We start from the raw sequence: 14,424 nt of genomic DNA, 5'->3' as shown, positions 1-14,424 counted from the left end.
GATTCTTTTTTTAGCTTAATCATGTTCTTTGTAAAAAGTGATGTCTAAATATTGTTCTCTGAAGTCCAGGTATTGCTGACGGTCAGTTCTATGCAGGCCTTAGCTATGGTATTTCTTCATTTGCAAAACAGTAATTAAAAAAAGACTCTGTATTGCATGGGTTTTTTCCTTCTATTGTCCCCAGTCTCATCTCTTCCAGGACACGGATTACTGCGAACAAACCAAGACTTGGTCACATTCACCAGCCTGAATGCACAATCTTGGAAGTCAGTCACATGACCCACATTTTTAAGCCACTTCTAGAATTAAAATGAAGACTGAAAAAAGAAAAATCTGTGAATCACTGTAGTTTATTAATACTTCAAAACAATATATGCTACAGTAAGAGCTCTTGTCCCCACTCCTATTTCCAATTACTGCTTTGAAACACTTTCTTGCAATATGCAAATGGATACACGAGGCACTGTGTGAATACAAAAGTGGCAATACAAAAAACCCAAGTAAACCTCATGCAATACAGTTAAATACAAGATAATGTCAACACACACAAGCACAGTCAGAACAATCCACATAAGTGAACATACAATATGCATATAATGTAATGATTAATAACAACAGGTTTGTGGCTCATGCACAAATAATCAGTTAGCTTAAATTGGAAAAAAAAAATGTCTTGAGATACTGGATAATTAGCTGAGCCACAGCTTTAAAAACAAACAAACAAGCCACTGTATAGAAGTTTCCCCACTCCGGTTTGCAAGTGCAGGTTAATATTAAAAATAAATAAGGATTATGTTTAAGACACTCCGTTAATGGCTCCCTTATATTGAATCATGGGCCCCTTTTGTTTTCATCCAAGGTTCATTAGCCAATAAAATGGCAAGAGGCAGTTGCAAAATGCATCAACAGCTGTGCACTCTTCAAACTACTTTAATACTGATAAGGATATGCATTTTCATCAAATTTGAGTAGTCACAAAATTCTTAACATTACTGTTAGAAGCCTGTAGTACTGTAGTTCTATTTACACCAGAAAATAGATTGCATGGGAAATTTGATCAGCAGCTTAATGTTGTTAGAGCAACTAGATTGTCTTTTCAGTCATCCTACCATTGGAGTAGGAAGGCAATAAAGAACTATTGCAAAGCTGTCTCTTTAAACCAGTGTAAATGTCAAAACCAGAATGGATTCTCCAAGAGGCTGAGTGATATCAAAATGTGCAGCAGATAAAAGTAAAAACAACATCACTCTTCATGTTTCAAGAACGAGACACTTCAGCTGCTGGAATCAGGACGAAACATCACCTGTTAGCAGGTTATTTTAAAAACTCTCTCAAGCTTCTGGTACTGTCCAATACCAGATACAGACCAATGGTCCATCTGGCATCCTATATGTGACATTTCTTATGCTCCTATAAACAGGATCAGACCACAGTTCTGAACTCTGCCAGCAGAGTTTGGGAGCAGACCGACCAAAATTATGAGAGGGAACTGAACTGACTCAACTTCAGACCAGTTTCTACTCAGCGCCTCCCACAAGTTTCAAAGCTGTTTCCAGAGAAAGACCATTTTGATTTTCTAATTGAGGAAATGCATGGGAGAATGGATGGGGAAGGAAAAGGATGGACTTCAATTTTTAGGACTAAGTAGTAAAGAGAAGCTGTATGAACCCTTTTGTGCCAGTAGAATACTCCCTCCCATCAAAGAGGACCTTTAGCAGATAAGGATGACTTTCATTTTGTAACATTCAAATACTAGAGTAATGAAAACATGAATAGTCTGGCACTAAGAGCTGAAAAGAGACAATATGGAAACAGAGACAACTACAGAAACCTGATGCCTAAAAAAGGCAGGGCTGGGAGAGGTCAGGGGTGGGAAGGGAAAATGTCCTTCAGCAGCCCTTTGAATCCCTCCCATCTTTTAGCAATAGCTTCTCTCACCCTTGAAGATACTTTCCTTCTAACCAAGGAATGGATAATACTATCTTGAAAGTCAGGGAAGATCACACCATCCCATGTATCTTTAGGAGCCAAACATACCCTGCTGAGCTTTGGAGAGCAATCCACTCAGGCTGGAGTTAAGTCTAGGTTGTTATGCATGGCAGTACATACCAAAATCACCAAGTTGAGCAAAGGCATCAATGTTATCAATAATAGATCACCACTTATAAAATTAAGATCTCACTGAGACTTTATGCAAACTGGCTCATTAGCTATGAAAGCAAACAATAAATCATATATGAACAAGTATATACAAACACAAATACACAGAGCTCCTTGGAAAGTTAAATATTTGTCTCCTCCCTTCATACTGAAATGTACATATCAGCAACAAGACATGAACCCCTGAGTGTAGGAGCTTATTAATAACATAAACAGACATTACAAAGCAACCGAAATGCATTGGCTTAAAAACAGTGGTTTCCTCAATTACAATACATTCTGACAGTGCTCTGCCAACTCTCTGATTTTTTTTGCATTCCATTGTTGTACTCCAAGAAGCTTGAAAACATTTCTTTCTCTATTTATTTTATTCGCCTCTGTTTGACAAACGTTGCCTCTCACTAAGTTTCCTATGCTGCCAACACAGCTGTCTTCTGTTTACTTTCCTATGCACCAGCAACAATAAAAAACAGCTTGGAAAATCCACGTATAAAATTGGCTTTGTAGAGTGACTTGGTTAGGGACGATGATTTTTAAGGTTTTTTGGGCCATGCCAAATTAGGAACTTTAAAATTACATATTGAACCCAAGGGGAAAACAACAAATTAAATATGGAATTTCTTAGTCACATCACGGTTAAAGGCAAATCAAGGATCCTGTCAGGGTTGAATTTTTAAGGAGGACCTAAGCAAGGCAGGACTCCAGCTTCCTCCCCATTATTTTTGTAGGAAGCACAGGACTAACTTTGCCTTGTCTGTGTAAAGCACAATTTTCTCAGAGAGTATCACCTTCCAGGTAAGAAACAGACTCTGGGTTTTACAGCAGATATTCAAATGGAAACATTCCCAACTGCCACCCGTATGGAAATGAAGAATAGTGGTTCCCAGCTTTTTCCATACCATGCCATCATGTTACAGCAGATAACTTTTGGAGACAACTCTCTAAACAAGCAAGGAAAAGAGCTGCCCCCCTTCACTCTGCCCCCGAAGACCTCTTCACCATCTTCAAAATGGTTTCCAAACCTGAAAGGGTATTATATATACAAATACCTACACAGGGAAAATACTGGTAAATTGGTGCAGCTTCAGCAATTTTACACACTATCAAATGGAAAAAAAAAGTTTAACAGACAGAACAACCCTGTATGCATAACTTAGACAGCAAGTACTTTACAAACAGACAAAAACTTTCTTCTGATAATGTTAGTAGCTCTTTACCACATAATGTTAACAGCTCTGGGAAGGCTCTTAAAAAGCAATAACTCATCTGACTCTGAATTCAGATAAGTGTCTATTAAATGCTATTAAAGTCATCACTTTGATTAACACTATTCAATTGCCAACTCTGCTGTAATGACTCTGTGGCCAATTACTCATCCTATGAGGGCTTACCAGCAGTATCAATTCATTAACACACTTCATGGCATTCACCTACAGTAGCAACTGCATGGTAACTAATAATCTGGGTGTATCAACTGCTCCCTCTTACTGCTACTTTGTACATAGTATGTGAAAAAAAATCTATTTGTCAGTATTAACATTCAAGAAAATCCAGAATGTCCCAGAAATCTAGGATGCTTTTACTTCGACCCCATTCAGTACTTTCTTCCTTTTCCCCTCCTTCAACCATTGGGAGACAAGGTTACCACTCTCATTGTCATCTTTAAAAAGCATTTTTTTTATCCCTTCCAGTTCTGATAGTTCTCTATAAGGAACTGACATTTGTAGCTCCATTTTCCAGCCCACTTCCCTTTTAAAATAGGCACTAATAATACTTAAACACATTTCTCTCTCTCTCACACAATCTTCTGTCATTGTTGGAGGGTGGATTTTACTTAATTCCCCCTCCCCCACTGTTCTAAAAATTGTTCTGCTTTTCTCTCCTCTCTCAAAGGTTCTACAAAAAACTGCATGTCACATGGAAATGAACAGGCTGTGACAGGAACGCTTTTCGCCTTGAACAACTCTCCTTGTTTACAACAACGAGTTATGAATTTCTGGTCTTCTGTCTGTTTAGGTCAGACCTACAACATCTGACTTCTTTATTTCTTTGTTTAAAGAAAAGGGTGGGGGGAGGGAAATAAACTCAAGTGCTTATGCACAAAGGAGATTTTGTTTGGCATCTAAACAACATGCCCAGAGCAGCTTTTCAAATCAGAGAATGAGGCTTTTTAGAGCACAGGCTGCTGTTGTGGTTCAGTGGTAGAGTCCTTGTTTGCTGCGCAAGAGACCAGGGTTCGATTCCCTGGCGCACATATAACAGCCAAGGCACCAAGTGTCCAGACTTGGTCTGACCTTTGGATTCTGTCTCCATGGCCTAAACAGGGGGTGGAAGGTCCTGGCAGCCTCCGCTCCTTCAGCTTTTTGCCTAGACATACATGTCAAAGATCCTGGTGACCCCTTACACATGCACCATAGTTTCATAGTTGTTAAGGGCTGTAAGGGACCTTACAGATCATCCATGATCCAGAAGGATTGACGGTTGCCTACTACTACTAACTACAGTAGAGCAGCAAGAGCTGCATTTAGAAAACAACTTCTCTCACACAAATTTAAAAAAAACTCAGACTACTGCATTTTGATACCTGGTTTTCTTAAGCTACTTGGTAGAAGGGACACCATCCATTTTAAACTACTTTTAATTTAACTAATTTGCAGACATGACATCTTAGTTACTGAACCAAACTTTCTTGTTTCTATTCTAATACTCTCCATCCCATTTTCCCATTGCCGTGTGAAAAATTTGCTATTTTTTTTCACAAACAGGGAAGCTGAACTATATACAAACAGGTGTCCATTGGCTTGGTCTTGCACTTGAGAAGACAGACAAATGCATTTTGCCCTTTCATCTTGAGACAGCTATAGTAATCTTGGATTGTAATACAAGGAGGTAAAAAGTTTCAGATTAAAAGCATGAGAAAGATGTTGAATATGGTCCTTTGAACTCTGATACCTACATCTGGAATGTCTGATGTTAAATATTCTTATAGCGCACTGAGGAATAAGCTTTTATTTTGTTTGTTTCTTTAAATCAAGGCCCTGCCCAGACCCTGCAAAAACTGAACTAAACTCTACAGCAAGATACTTGGATGCTGCAGGCATCTCTTGAGTCAGACTGGAAATTCTGTAGCATTTTCATTTATAGGGTATGTACACAAATACTATTCACTTTTGTGTATGTTTTCTTAAACTAAGCTTTAAGCTATCCTGATATTTTCAGACTTTTAAAAATATATAAAGTAAGTGACAGTTAATAGTTATGACTGAGGTAAACAGCAAACAGTTTCAGTTATGGAGATAAATACTTTTGCTTACATTCATGTCTGATAAAATGACGAGTAGAAATAATATCAGCAGAGTTTATACTCTAATAAGATGAATAAGATAGCTGATGTTTCTTGGCTGCCATTTTTAGACAGTGTACAGTCTTAAGAAAAGAATGGTAAATTTCTCAGCTGCAAAATAATGTAATCTTTTGAGCCAGAGGCTCCTGTTACTGTACCAGAAGAGACTGCAACAGCTAAGGCCCACAGGCAGAAGCAGGCAGATGAACTGGGGCTAGCTGCAGAAGAACAGACAGCTGAGGAGCTGGAGGGTAGCAGTCAACTCCCAGGTAGCTAGCTGTAGAGCAAGAAGTCAATAGGACAGGGCTTCAGGTAGGAAGGAGAATAACAACCGTGGCAGGCAGAAGAACACCAGTAAACTCCTCATTAGACCTAGGAAAACATCTGCAGCTGGTCATGGGGGCACCTGACCAGAACAGGAGAAGCTTGGGAAAAGAGCTTGTGTCCCGGAAGCAGAAGGACTGGTGCTGCCTTGAACCCCACACATGGAAGAGCTCTTGCTAGCCTAAGCTGTCAAGGAGCTGAAGTTGCAAGCCAGCCCAGGAACTCCCAGGGGCCAAGGGAACCAGGAAGTGGGGAGATGGCTTCAGCAGTGATATGAAGGCCCAGAGTGGGCTTTGGGTTTCTTTGTTAGGAACAGTCTGCTTACATTTGCATTGCAGTTTAAACTGGAGGACTGGATAGGCATTCAGGGATGCCAGAGGGGCATTCCAAGTTCTGAGTCCTATCAGGGGTGGGTCAAGGGCCTGGACCAAAGCAAGAGGGGCCAAGGGCTGTGAGGGCCAAGGGCCTGTACCCGAGAAGAAGAAGAAGAAGAAGAAGAAGGAGAGAGAGAGAGACTCAGAAGTCAGACCAGAGGAACAGTGAGAGCAACCAGTGGACTAAAGCCAAGAGGGCTGAGGACTGTAGAGGCTTGTAAAGAGTAATACCTGAGAGGCACAGTTTAGTACCTGCGGGCAGGACTGGTGCCAGCCAGGCATGAGCCAGAAAGAAAGGAGGGAAGAGTAGGCTGAAGCTTACTACAGGGCCCCGGGGGAGCCTCCCAAAGAACCAGAATATTCATAAAGGCACAGCAGGCGAGAGAAAGAAAAAAAAAGGGGGGAGGGTGCCCGAGGAGCTGAGGTGAGGCAGGCATAGCTTGGCCATCAGGGCGTGTCACAGCCACCCTTGGTGGGGGGGGGAGCGAGAGCCTGCTACACATTAAAAAAAAAATGCTCTAGTTGTAAAGAAAAGTATTAATCTGAGTTAAAAGCTTTGAAGTTAACATTTCCTTTGTAACAAAAACTATTAAGTCAAAGTTTACAATATGGTGCACAATTCTAGTCTTAGAACATACAGGGTCCTTTCTATAAATTAAGATCTACAGATCTAAAATGAAAATTCACCTGGACTCGGAAACAATTCTGTTAGCTAAAAATCAACAAGAGAACCTAGACTATGTAAACAATGACCGGGAAAAAATAGTGGTCAGACAAATTAACAAACTAAAAGAATTAATCTGAAAATGTTCACACCCTTTCCATTACTTCAAGTGAGAGGGTGAAGGAAGGGCAGGGAACCTTTAAGCTGAAACATACTGGTAAGGGTTAGTTAACACACTGATCTGAATATTACATCTGCCCCGTTTTTTTAGCCTTGCTGGTTCTACTTAAATCTGTAGAAGCTGAAAATCTTTCAAAAGCCTTTAAGAGGCCTCTGCAAAGGTTAGAGGGTGACATTCTGACCTCACTAATGTAAATGAGGCCAGGATTTCACACAAGTCTCCATAAACCCAAAGAACTCAAAAACCATAGCAAATGATCCTAAGCAATATGGAATTAGCTATACTCCCCAAGGGTATGATTTTTAGAATACCGAGTCTGAGCCCTCAGCCATTTTCTTTCTGACGACTTTCCAAATTGGGACCAAATTTTAACTGGTATCTCATTTTTCCTTCCATACCTGAAATATGCCGTATCTTATTCACTTTAGATCTGGCTAAATTTGACCAGAAGTTTTAGGTGGATTTATTTCATTTTGGCAAAATTATTGGGCAGAATGTTATAATGGCAAGACAGCTATCAAGTGCTTGGCTTTTAGAGTTTGCATGCTTCCCCCATACTGTAGGAACTATGGCAAAATTCTGAAACCAGATTTAGCAGCCTGCCAAATGTTATGCATGCTTTGTGGATTCTGCTCATTCTGCCAGTAGTAAACCAAGAACCCAAGATGTTTAGGAATTCAGAACATTCTAGGCCTTCTCGTTTCAAACTATCAGCACCACTCTTCAAAATGGACAAGCTGCAACAGACAACCCAAAGATAAAGTTTCTGGGTTACATACTGCAGAACACAGGCTATGACTTAAACTCAGTGAAATCTGCAAGTTTGGCACAAATCCCCCTTCTTTGTGCAAGCACAAGGAAGAAGGGGGAGGGGGGAGCAAAAAGTATAACAGAAAAGTGATTATAGCCTTAACTATGGAGAGGCCTTTCCATAATACAATACCTGAGACCTTTTAATGATGTGGAGAGTTACTTCATGTGGTAACTCCCTCAAGAAGTTACCATATTTAATTGTGCAGTCTTCTGAGGAATGCTAGCAAATAGTTTGAGTCACTGAATGATCCTGTATTAGCAAACAGCTCAAAGATACCATTGGTCCAAATTAATGCTGCTCTGCCTCCACTTCCCTAATCCCTTATATTTAAGGCTGAACAAAGTAAGAAAACTTACCTTTTGTATAAGGGTTTCTTCCTTTTATATTCCCACTCTGATCCACCTTTAAAATAACCGTTTAAAAATACTGCAGGCATTTAACCAAAATAAAAAGTGATATTGCAATCCTACCACTGGGGGCATTACTTCTGTTCAGTACAGAAGCTGACTAATATTTTGTAATAGCGCTTTCAGATCCTGTTCAGAATCATGTTGCTAATGCCAGCAAACCAGGATGGGGTTTGACTAGACATTTCAGAAGCGCTGATCATGACTATCAAAAGCCTAGTATCCATGAGACTACATGTGCAATTATCAAAGCATTAAGGGTCTTTCTATTAGTAGCTCAACTCATACCTCCTGAGAAAATTGCTGCATCCCAAAAGTCTTAATACTACATAGTTAACTTTAGCATGTTAAAAATCAAGCCTCAAGCTCCAAAAAGTCTTGTAAAAAAAGTAGAAAAAGTATTCATTTTTTTTTTAACTGAATGGGGCACTTATATCCTGCTGTTGGAGCATTTCGGGTTTGTATTTTCAAGCTTTTTCTACAATCTTCATTTAAAAAACGTTAAAATGGAAGATAAGATCATCATCAAAAATACACTGATAACATCAGTTGGGGCATTTGAGAAAATGGCAAATATTGAGACTTGCGATAAAAATCACAAGATTTGGCAACACTGCATGGAAGAAAAAAAAAAAGCATTCCTGAAAAACAGTTCCTGCTCAATCACACAGAAAAATGAAAGAGCTCTAAGTGCATTAAACATAGTAATATTATAAAAAAAAAAAAAATAATAAAAAAAAAAATCAAAAAAAAAATCACATTTTTAAAATATTATAACAGGCTCAATACAATAAGATAGAAAGACAGCCATTTCCATCCTTGGATGAAACACTTAAGGCACTTGAGGGCAGCTAGTTTTTTTTAAACCACTGACAATAAAAAAATTATATATTTTTAAATCCCATTTTAAATAAAACCCACAATAAAATACAGTCATACTACTACAAAAAAAGTTTGCCCAACTATGAAGATCAGCAAATTCGCAACAAACCCGCAAACTTTAGAATAAGAATAAAATACTTAATTTTGTTTATAGCACGCCATGAAGAAAAAATGTGGCAGCAACAGAGCCTACTTAACTGGCAGAGAACATACACATTCTCTCTGGACCTTTTTCAAACACCACCAATAAATGTCCTTCCTTTTTCAGGTTAGCAAATAACCAATAAAGAGTGCGTGGTTGGGGGAAATAATCCAGCTTTAGGATAAGGTTATTTTTTCCCTATAGCAGTGCAAGTAAATATTGGATTAAGATTCACTCTCCAGAACATCCCAAAAAGGTAGTTGGATTGCAATCTCTTTTAGTTTGGGTCTTCCTTAATTTGTCCTCTTCTTCTCCTGAAGCATCCAGTTTTATTTCCCACCCACATGAGCACACACAAATTTATTATCTTTCTTTAAGGAATGAGGTCACATTTGACAGTATCATCTTTGGTATGAAGTGATGAAGCTAATAGCATGTTACAGACAGTAACAGGATCCACTCCTGGACACCCAATTCTCTAGAACACTGGACCTATCCACATAGGCCGTAAGCAATAACAGCTTCTTTGCAATGGAGGCAGTTCTCCCACCAGTCCTATTAGTAACAAAACAATTAAGCAGCTGTAATTTTTTAAAGCACTACTTTAAATTATTCTCCTCCATTAGCTTATATGCATGTTCCCCACCACCTCCGGGACAGAGGGATATGAACTGAGAACTCTGGCAAAAACTTTAAACTGCTGTTCCAAAGGGAGAAGTAGCTGCACAGAACTTCAAATCTATTTTGCTGCATCTGAGCAGGGAGGACCACTTTAAAAAGAGGGGACCAGAGAAAGGACTCTGACATTCTTGTGTTTTGAATTTTAGTCTTATTCCTGACATTTTGCTCATTCATACTTCTTCAGGGGAAAGAAATTCTTTAGTGGAACAATATTTTAAAGTCCTGGATTAAGCAGATCTTGTTGTTTGACTGTCACTCTGATTGTTTGTCTCAGAGCTGAAAAAGTTAAATGGTGAATCCTGTGCACCTTCACCAGTCACAAGGCTTTTAGGGTCTCTGAGAAAGTCTGCCAAGATGTCTTGGGGGTCCCTTAGAAATACCACCAGGACAGTGATGTTGTCACTGGACCCATTTTCCTTTGCTGCAGCCACCAGTCTTTGTGCTGTCTTGAGACCATCTCCTTTGTTTTTCATTAAGTGATCTAGGACCAGGTCCACCACATCACATGGTTTAACAGTATCAAAGAATCCATCGCAGGCCAGCACCAAGTAATCTTCAGAACCTGTCAGCTCAAATGAATCAACGTCTGCGCTGCCAGAGACATAGGGCTTCTGATATATATCACCTAAACAGAGAAGTACAAGTCTTACTGTGTTAGTATTAACTTGTGCCTCCTCACCAATGAACTGCTGCTATGATTCATTACAACTCAAATGTTTTTCTCAAGAAGAGAGAAAATCTCAGAGCCAGGCACAGGCCTCCTGCAGAAGGTAAGCAGATGGAGGCTAAAGGGTTTGAGGCTCATACCACGGCTCATTATATCACTATGCAAGATTTTGTGGAAACTCTCCAAGGAAATTCTCACCAAGTTTTCCTATCCAGGTATGTGTGTGTGGGAGAAGATGCTCTAGGCTTTATTTTGCCAAATATGCATCTTGCAAACTCCTTAAAACACTGGGTAAAGAAGCTCCTTTTCATTAAATGAAGATGACATGGATGCAACAAGAACATCCCCTTTCATATACAGTAGTACAGTAACCAAAACTATTAGTTCAGCAGTTTCAGCAATATGCATTCACTGCAACTCAAGCAATGACTATTCTCCTCAAAAAAGTATTGTATATATTATGCTAAATTGCTTCCGTTCTGCATTCAGTGCTCTGCCCAGGGTCTTTCCTCATTTTACTGACTTTAAGTGGCAAGCAGCCAAGAAAGATCTTTCCATGGAATTTGGGAATATTAGCATTTAACTGCCAAAATGTATGCTAAAAGTTTGCCATTTGAAGGATGACACAGCAATGTCAATTTTGAAACATTATAAAGAGAAGAACTGGTGAATAACAAGATGATGAAATAAATTACTGAAAGATATTCAGACATCAGATCTGTGGGCAGAGTGAAAATTTCTTTGCTGTTGTTTCAAGTACAACACACACTGCCCAAGCTTGTTGGGCAATTTTAACATGATGTATTAGTAGAGAAGTTTAAAAAAAAAGGAACTGAACTAGTTTTCCCCTCTCTTTCAAAATCTGCTAAGACTTTGCTGATCAAATAATTTAATATAGCATTACCCCAGCAACAACAAAGGCAATTTACTGCTTGGCCCAAGTCGAGCAAATAATCATTTCCTAAGATTTTACTAGTTACTTATAGAGCTGCAAGTTGCATGTTTTTCTATATAATTCAGTTTGATTAACTTCAGTGGCTTGCTTACCAATAGCTCTGGAAACAGCAAGGGTTCCATTGACCCGCCAGCAGTCCAGGTAAGTTACATAGCCACCTAGTGCCTCAATACGTGTTCTTTCATCCTAAAAAAAAAAAAAAAAAGATAACATTCAGTTTTTAATGCAGAAAAGCTTATTCCAGGTCTTGCTAATTTAACTGCTAGCCAGTGTTGCAAATTAAAATCTCAAACTTCTTCAATTTGCATACTTATGACAGGGATGCAAACAGCAAAGACTTTTATTTAAATAAATGGATATCAGAACAAAGTTCAGAGTAAGTGTGCTTAATGAAGCTCGAATTTCTTTTACAGGGTTCCCTCCATTTATGCTGTACATGCACTCCTGGAAAACAGTTAATAACTTTAATTTGCATAAAGGGAACCCACTTTACAATGTAACAAATAGGGATATGTTCCAAGACCTTGACAGTACTGACCCCCAGAACCATTGCTACCACTTTTACAAGACAGTTTTGGTACTCACCAAAAGCAGACAGTACACACAATCACAGAGTGGTAGTGAATGTTACCATAATGGGGATAGCAACTACAGAAACACATGTCACAGACAATGAGCGAGGAGCACAGATCCACATGGAGACTATATTTTGGTGCGTCACTCCCACAATGCGCACAAAGCAGCTGACTACGGGCTTCCACCACACCGTTCGCATATGAGTGGATTTACCTTGCATATAACAAATTTTTGGTATAAAAAGGGTCACTGCATAAGAGCGAATTTGCACATACAAATCCCACAAAAAACGAGGGACACCTGTACTGTAATGTATAGCTGAGGGTCTTGAAACAAGTCACTTTCCCCATGAATGTATTGCTGCTTGTTCATGAAAAAAAGGACAGAATCCCCATCTCTACAACAATCATTACAGGAGCAAGTAGGATGGTTCCCCTCACCATTATATGTTTTGGCTTTAGTTAACTCCGACCTCACCCTCTTCTTTTCAAAAGGGGAAATTTTAACACAACAGATAATCAATCAGTTCATTTAAAGTTTCTGAGCTAATATCAAGTTAATTACATTTATAAGAGCACAGCAGCAAAGAGAACAGTCTTACTTCTCTTTCAGGCTTGTGAGGTTCCATCAGGGTCACAGCTTTTCCTTGCCGCACCAACATTACCTGGGAGTCCCCAAGCCAGGCTATGTGTAATCTGTTCCCTACAATCAAGGCACACACACCTGTTGTGCCATTCCGCAGTCTCTACAAGAGAAAATAGCAGTGCAAGTCAATACTGTACAACTTAGATTTAACTAAATCTTGTTAAGTAGGCAAAAATGCATATCTTTGTGAATGATATTCCTGAGGGCTACAAAAAATAAACGATAAGGTTTAAAAGAAATTAGTCATATTACAGTGAAAGCTTTGTTATCTGGCATGAGTGGGGTAAAAAGGGGAGTGCCAATTATCTAAGAATTCCAGTTATCCAATCACTTTAATGAAAATCATTCATATAAAGCACTATAAAGTTGCTACAGCGGGGGCGGGGAGGGAACAGGACACAGGACACATGGGACGGGATGCTCACAGATACCCTGCGCAGACAGGATCGCAGCCGGCCCAGGCAGGTAAGTTTCTTTTGATCTTTCTTTTATCTGTGCACGAGGCAAGGGTGGGCTACAGCTGCAGGCTGGGCTCTGCTCCCTGCCTCTGTGCCCCGCTGCCGCTGCTTCAAAAGTGATGTGGTGCAGGGTGTGTCACCACATGTGTCCTGCCACTGGGCAGGCCAGACAGTGAGACGGGCCAGTCCCAGCACCACCGCTACCCACCTGAAACACAGCACAGCCACCCCCGCTGGGAAGAGCCTGGCACTGCCCCAGTCCCAGCCTGCAGCAGTAGCCCGCCCTGCCCTGTGCAGATCCAGGGGCACACGCCCCCCCATGCCTCCCAGGACACGTGCAGTGGCGGGAGCCCCCCCCATACCCCACCAGACAAGCTGCAGCTCTGTCCCAGCTGTGCAGCACCTGGCGGGGCAGTCACAGGGGTCCAGGGGTTTTGAGAGCCGCATGGGGGTGGTGGACCCCAGCCCCAATCCTGGGCCCAGTTCTGCTTCACTCCCTCCTGATCCCTGCCTGGTCCAGCCCCACTCCCCTGCTTCTCTTCCCCCCCCGCAGACTTTCCCTGCCTGGGAAACCAGAAATTCCAGTTAATTGAGTATTCCAGTTAGTAAAATGCCAGTTAACACAGCTTTTACTGTATACGAATTGTATTAATATGCATATTAAAATATTCTGGGTACCTGATCCTTTTCTCCCTTCTCCTTCATTAACTCTAATAACTAGTTTCAAACAGCTTAGGACATTTTTTTTTTTGAATGGCTGGGAAGGGCATCTTTTAGTTTCAAAAGGTTTTTGCTACTGAAGTTCAAAGTGAATATCCCTCTATCCCTCCCACACATGACAAATGGATACAGCCACCCCATCTCTGCTTTACTGGTTACAAAGAAAACATTCCCAGACTGAGCAGTTAACAGTTCTTCACTGATCTACTACTGTCCATTACCGAGCCATCCCTGTTATAATGTTCTGACTCCTCAAGCTCCAAAGCAGCTACTAAGAAGACGGAAGACCTTTAGCTCATTACGTTTGCTTAGCTCCTTCAAACTCAAAACCCAATTTAAGTCATTTAAAAATGTCATCCTCCAGTTATCAATTACCTCTACCCCCATCTGTATCAATGTTCACATGAGGACCAGAGGAAGAAAGATCAGTG

General features: G+C 40.3%; 1 protein-coding gene across 1 annotated transcript in view; it reads right to left on the bottom strand.

Annotated features, from left to right (window-relative positions):
* Positions 1-334: 334 nt before the first annotated feature.
* PPM1F (protein phosphatase, Mg2+/Mn2+ dependent 1F) overlaps positions 335-14,424 on the bottom strand; it is a 55,113-nt gene continuing 41,023 nt past the window's right edge. The window contains exons 6-8 of the mRNA XM_025201528.1: positions 12,772-12,915; positions 11,687-11,780; positions 335-10,597 (exon numbers count right to left, since the gene is read on the bottom strand). Of these exons, the coding sequence (XP_025057313.1) occupies positions 10,200-10,597; positions 11,687-11,780; positions 12,772-12,915 (636 nt within the window). The 3' untranslated portion in view covers positions 335-10,199. The remainder of the gene's footprint in view (positions 10,598-11,686; positions 11,781-12,771; positions 12,916-14,424) is intronic.

This window comes from Alligator sinensis, unplaced genomic scaffold (assembly GCF_000455745.1).
Source record: "Alligator sinensis unplaced genomic scaffold, ASM45574v1 scaffold570_1, whole genome shotgun sequence".
In the NCBI taxonomy this organism is placed as follows: Eukaryota; Metazoa; Chordata; order Crocodylia; family Alligatoridae; genus Alligator; species Alligator sinensis.
This window is presented reverse-complemented; position numbering and strand designations above follow the sequence as displayed.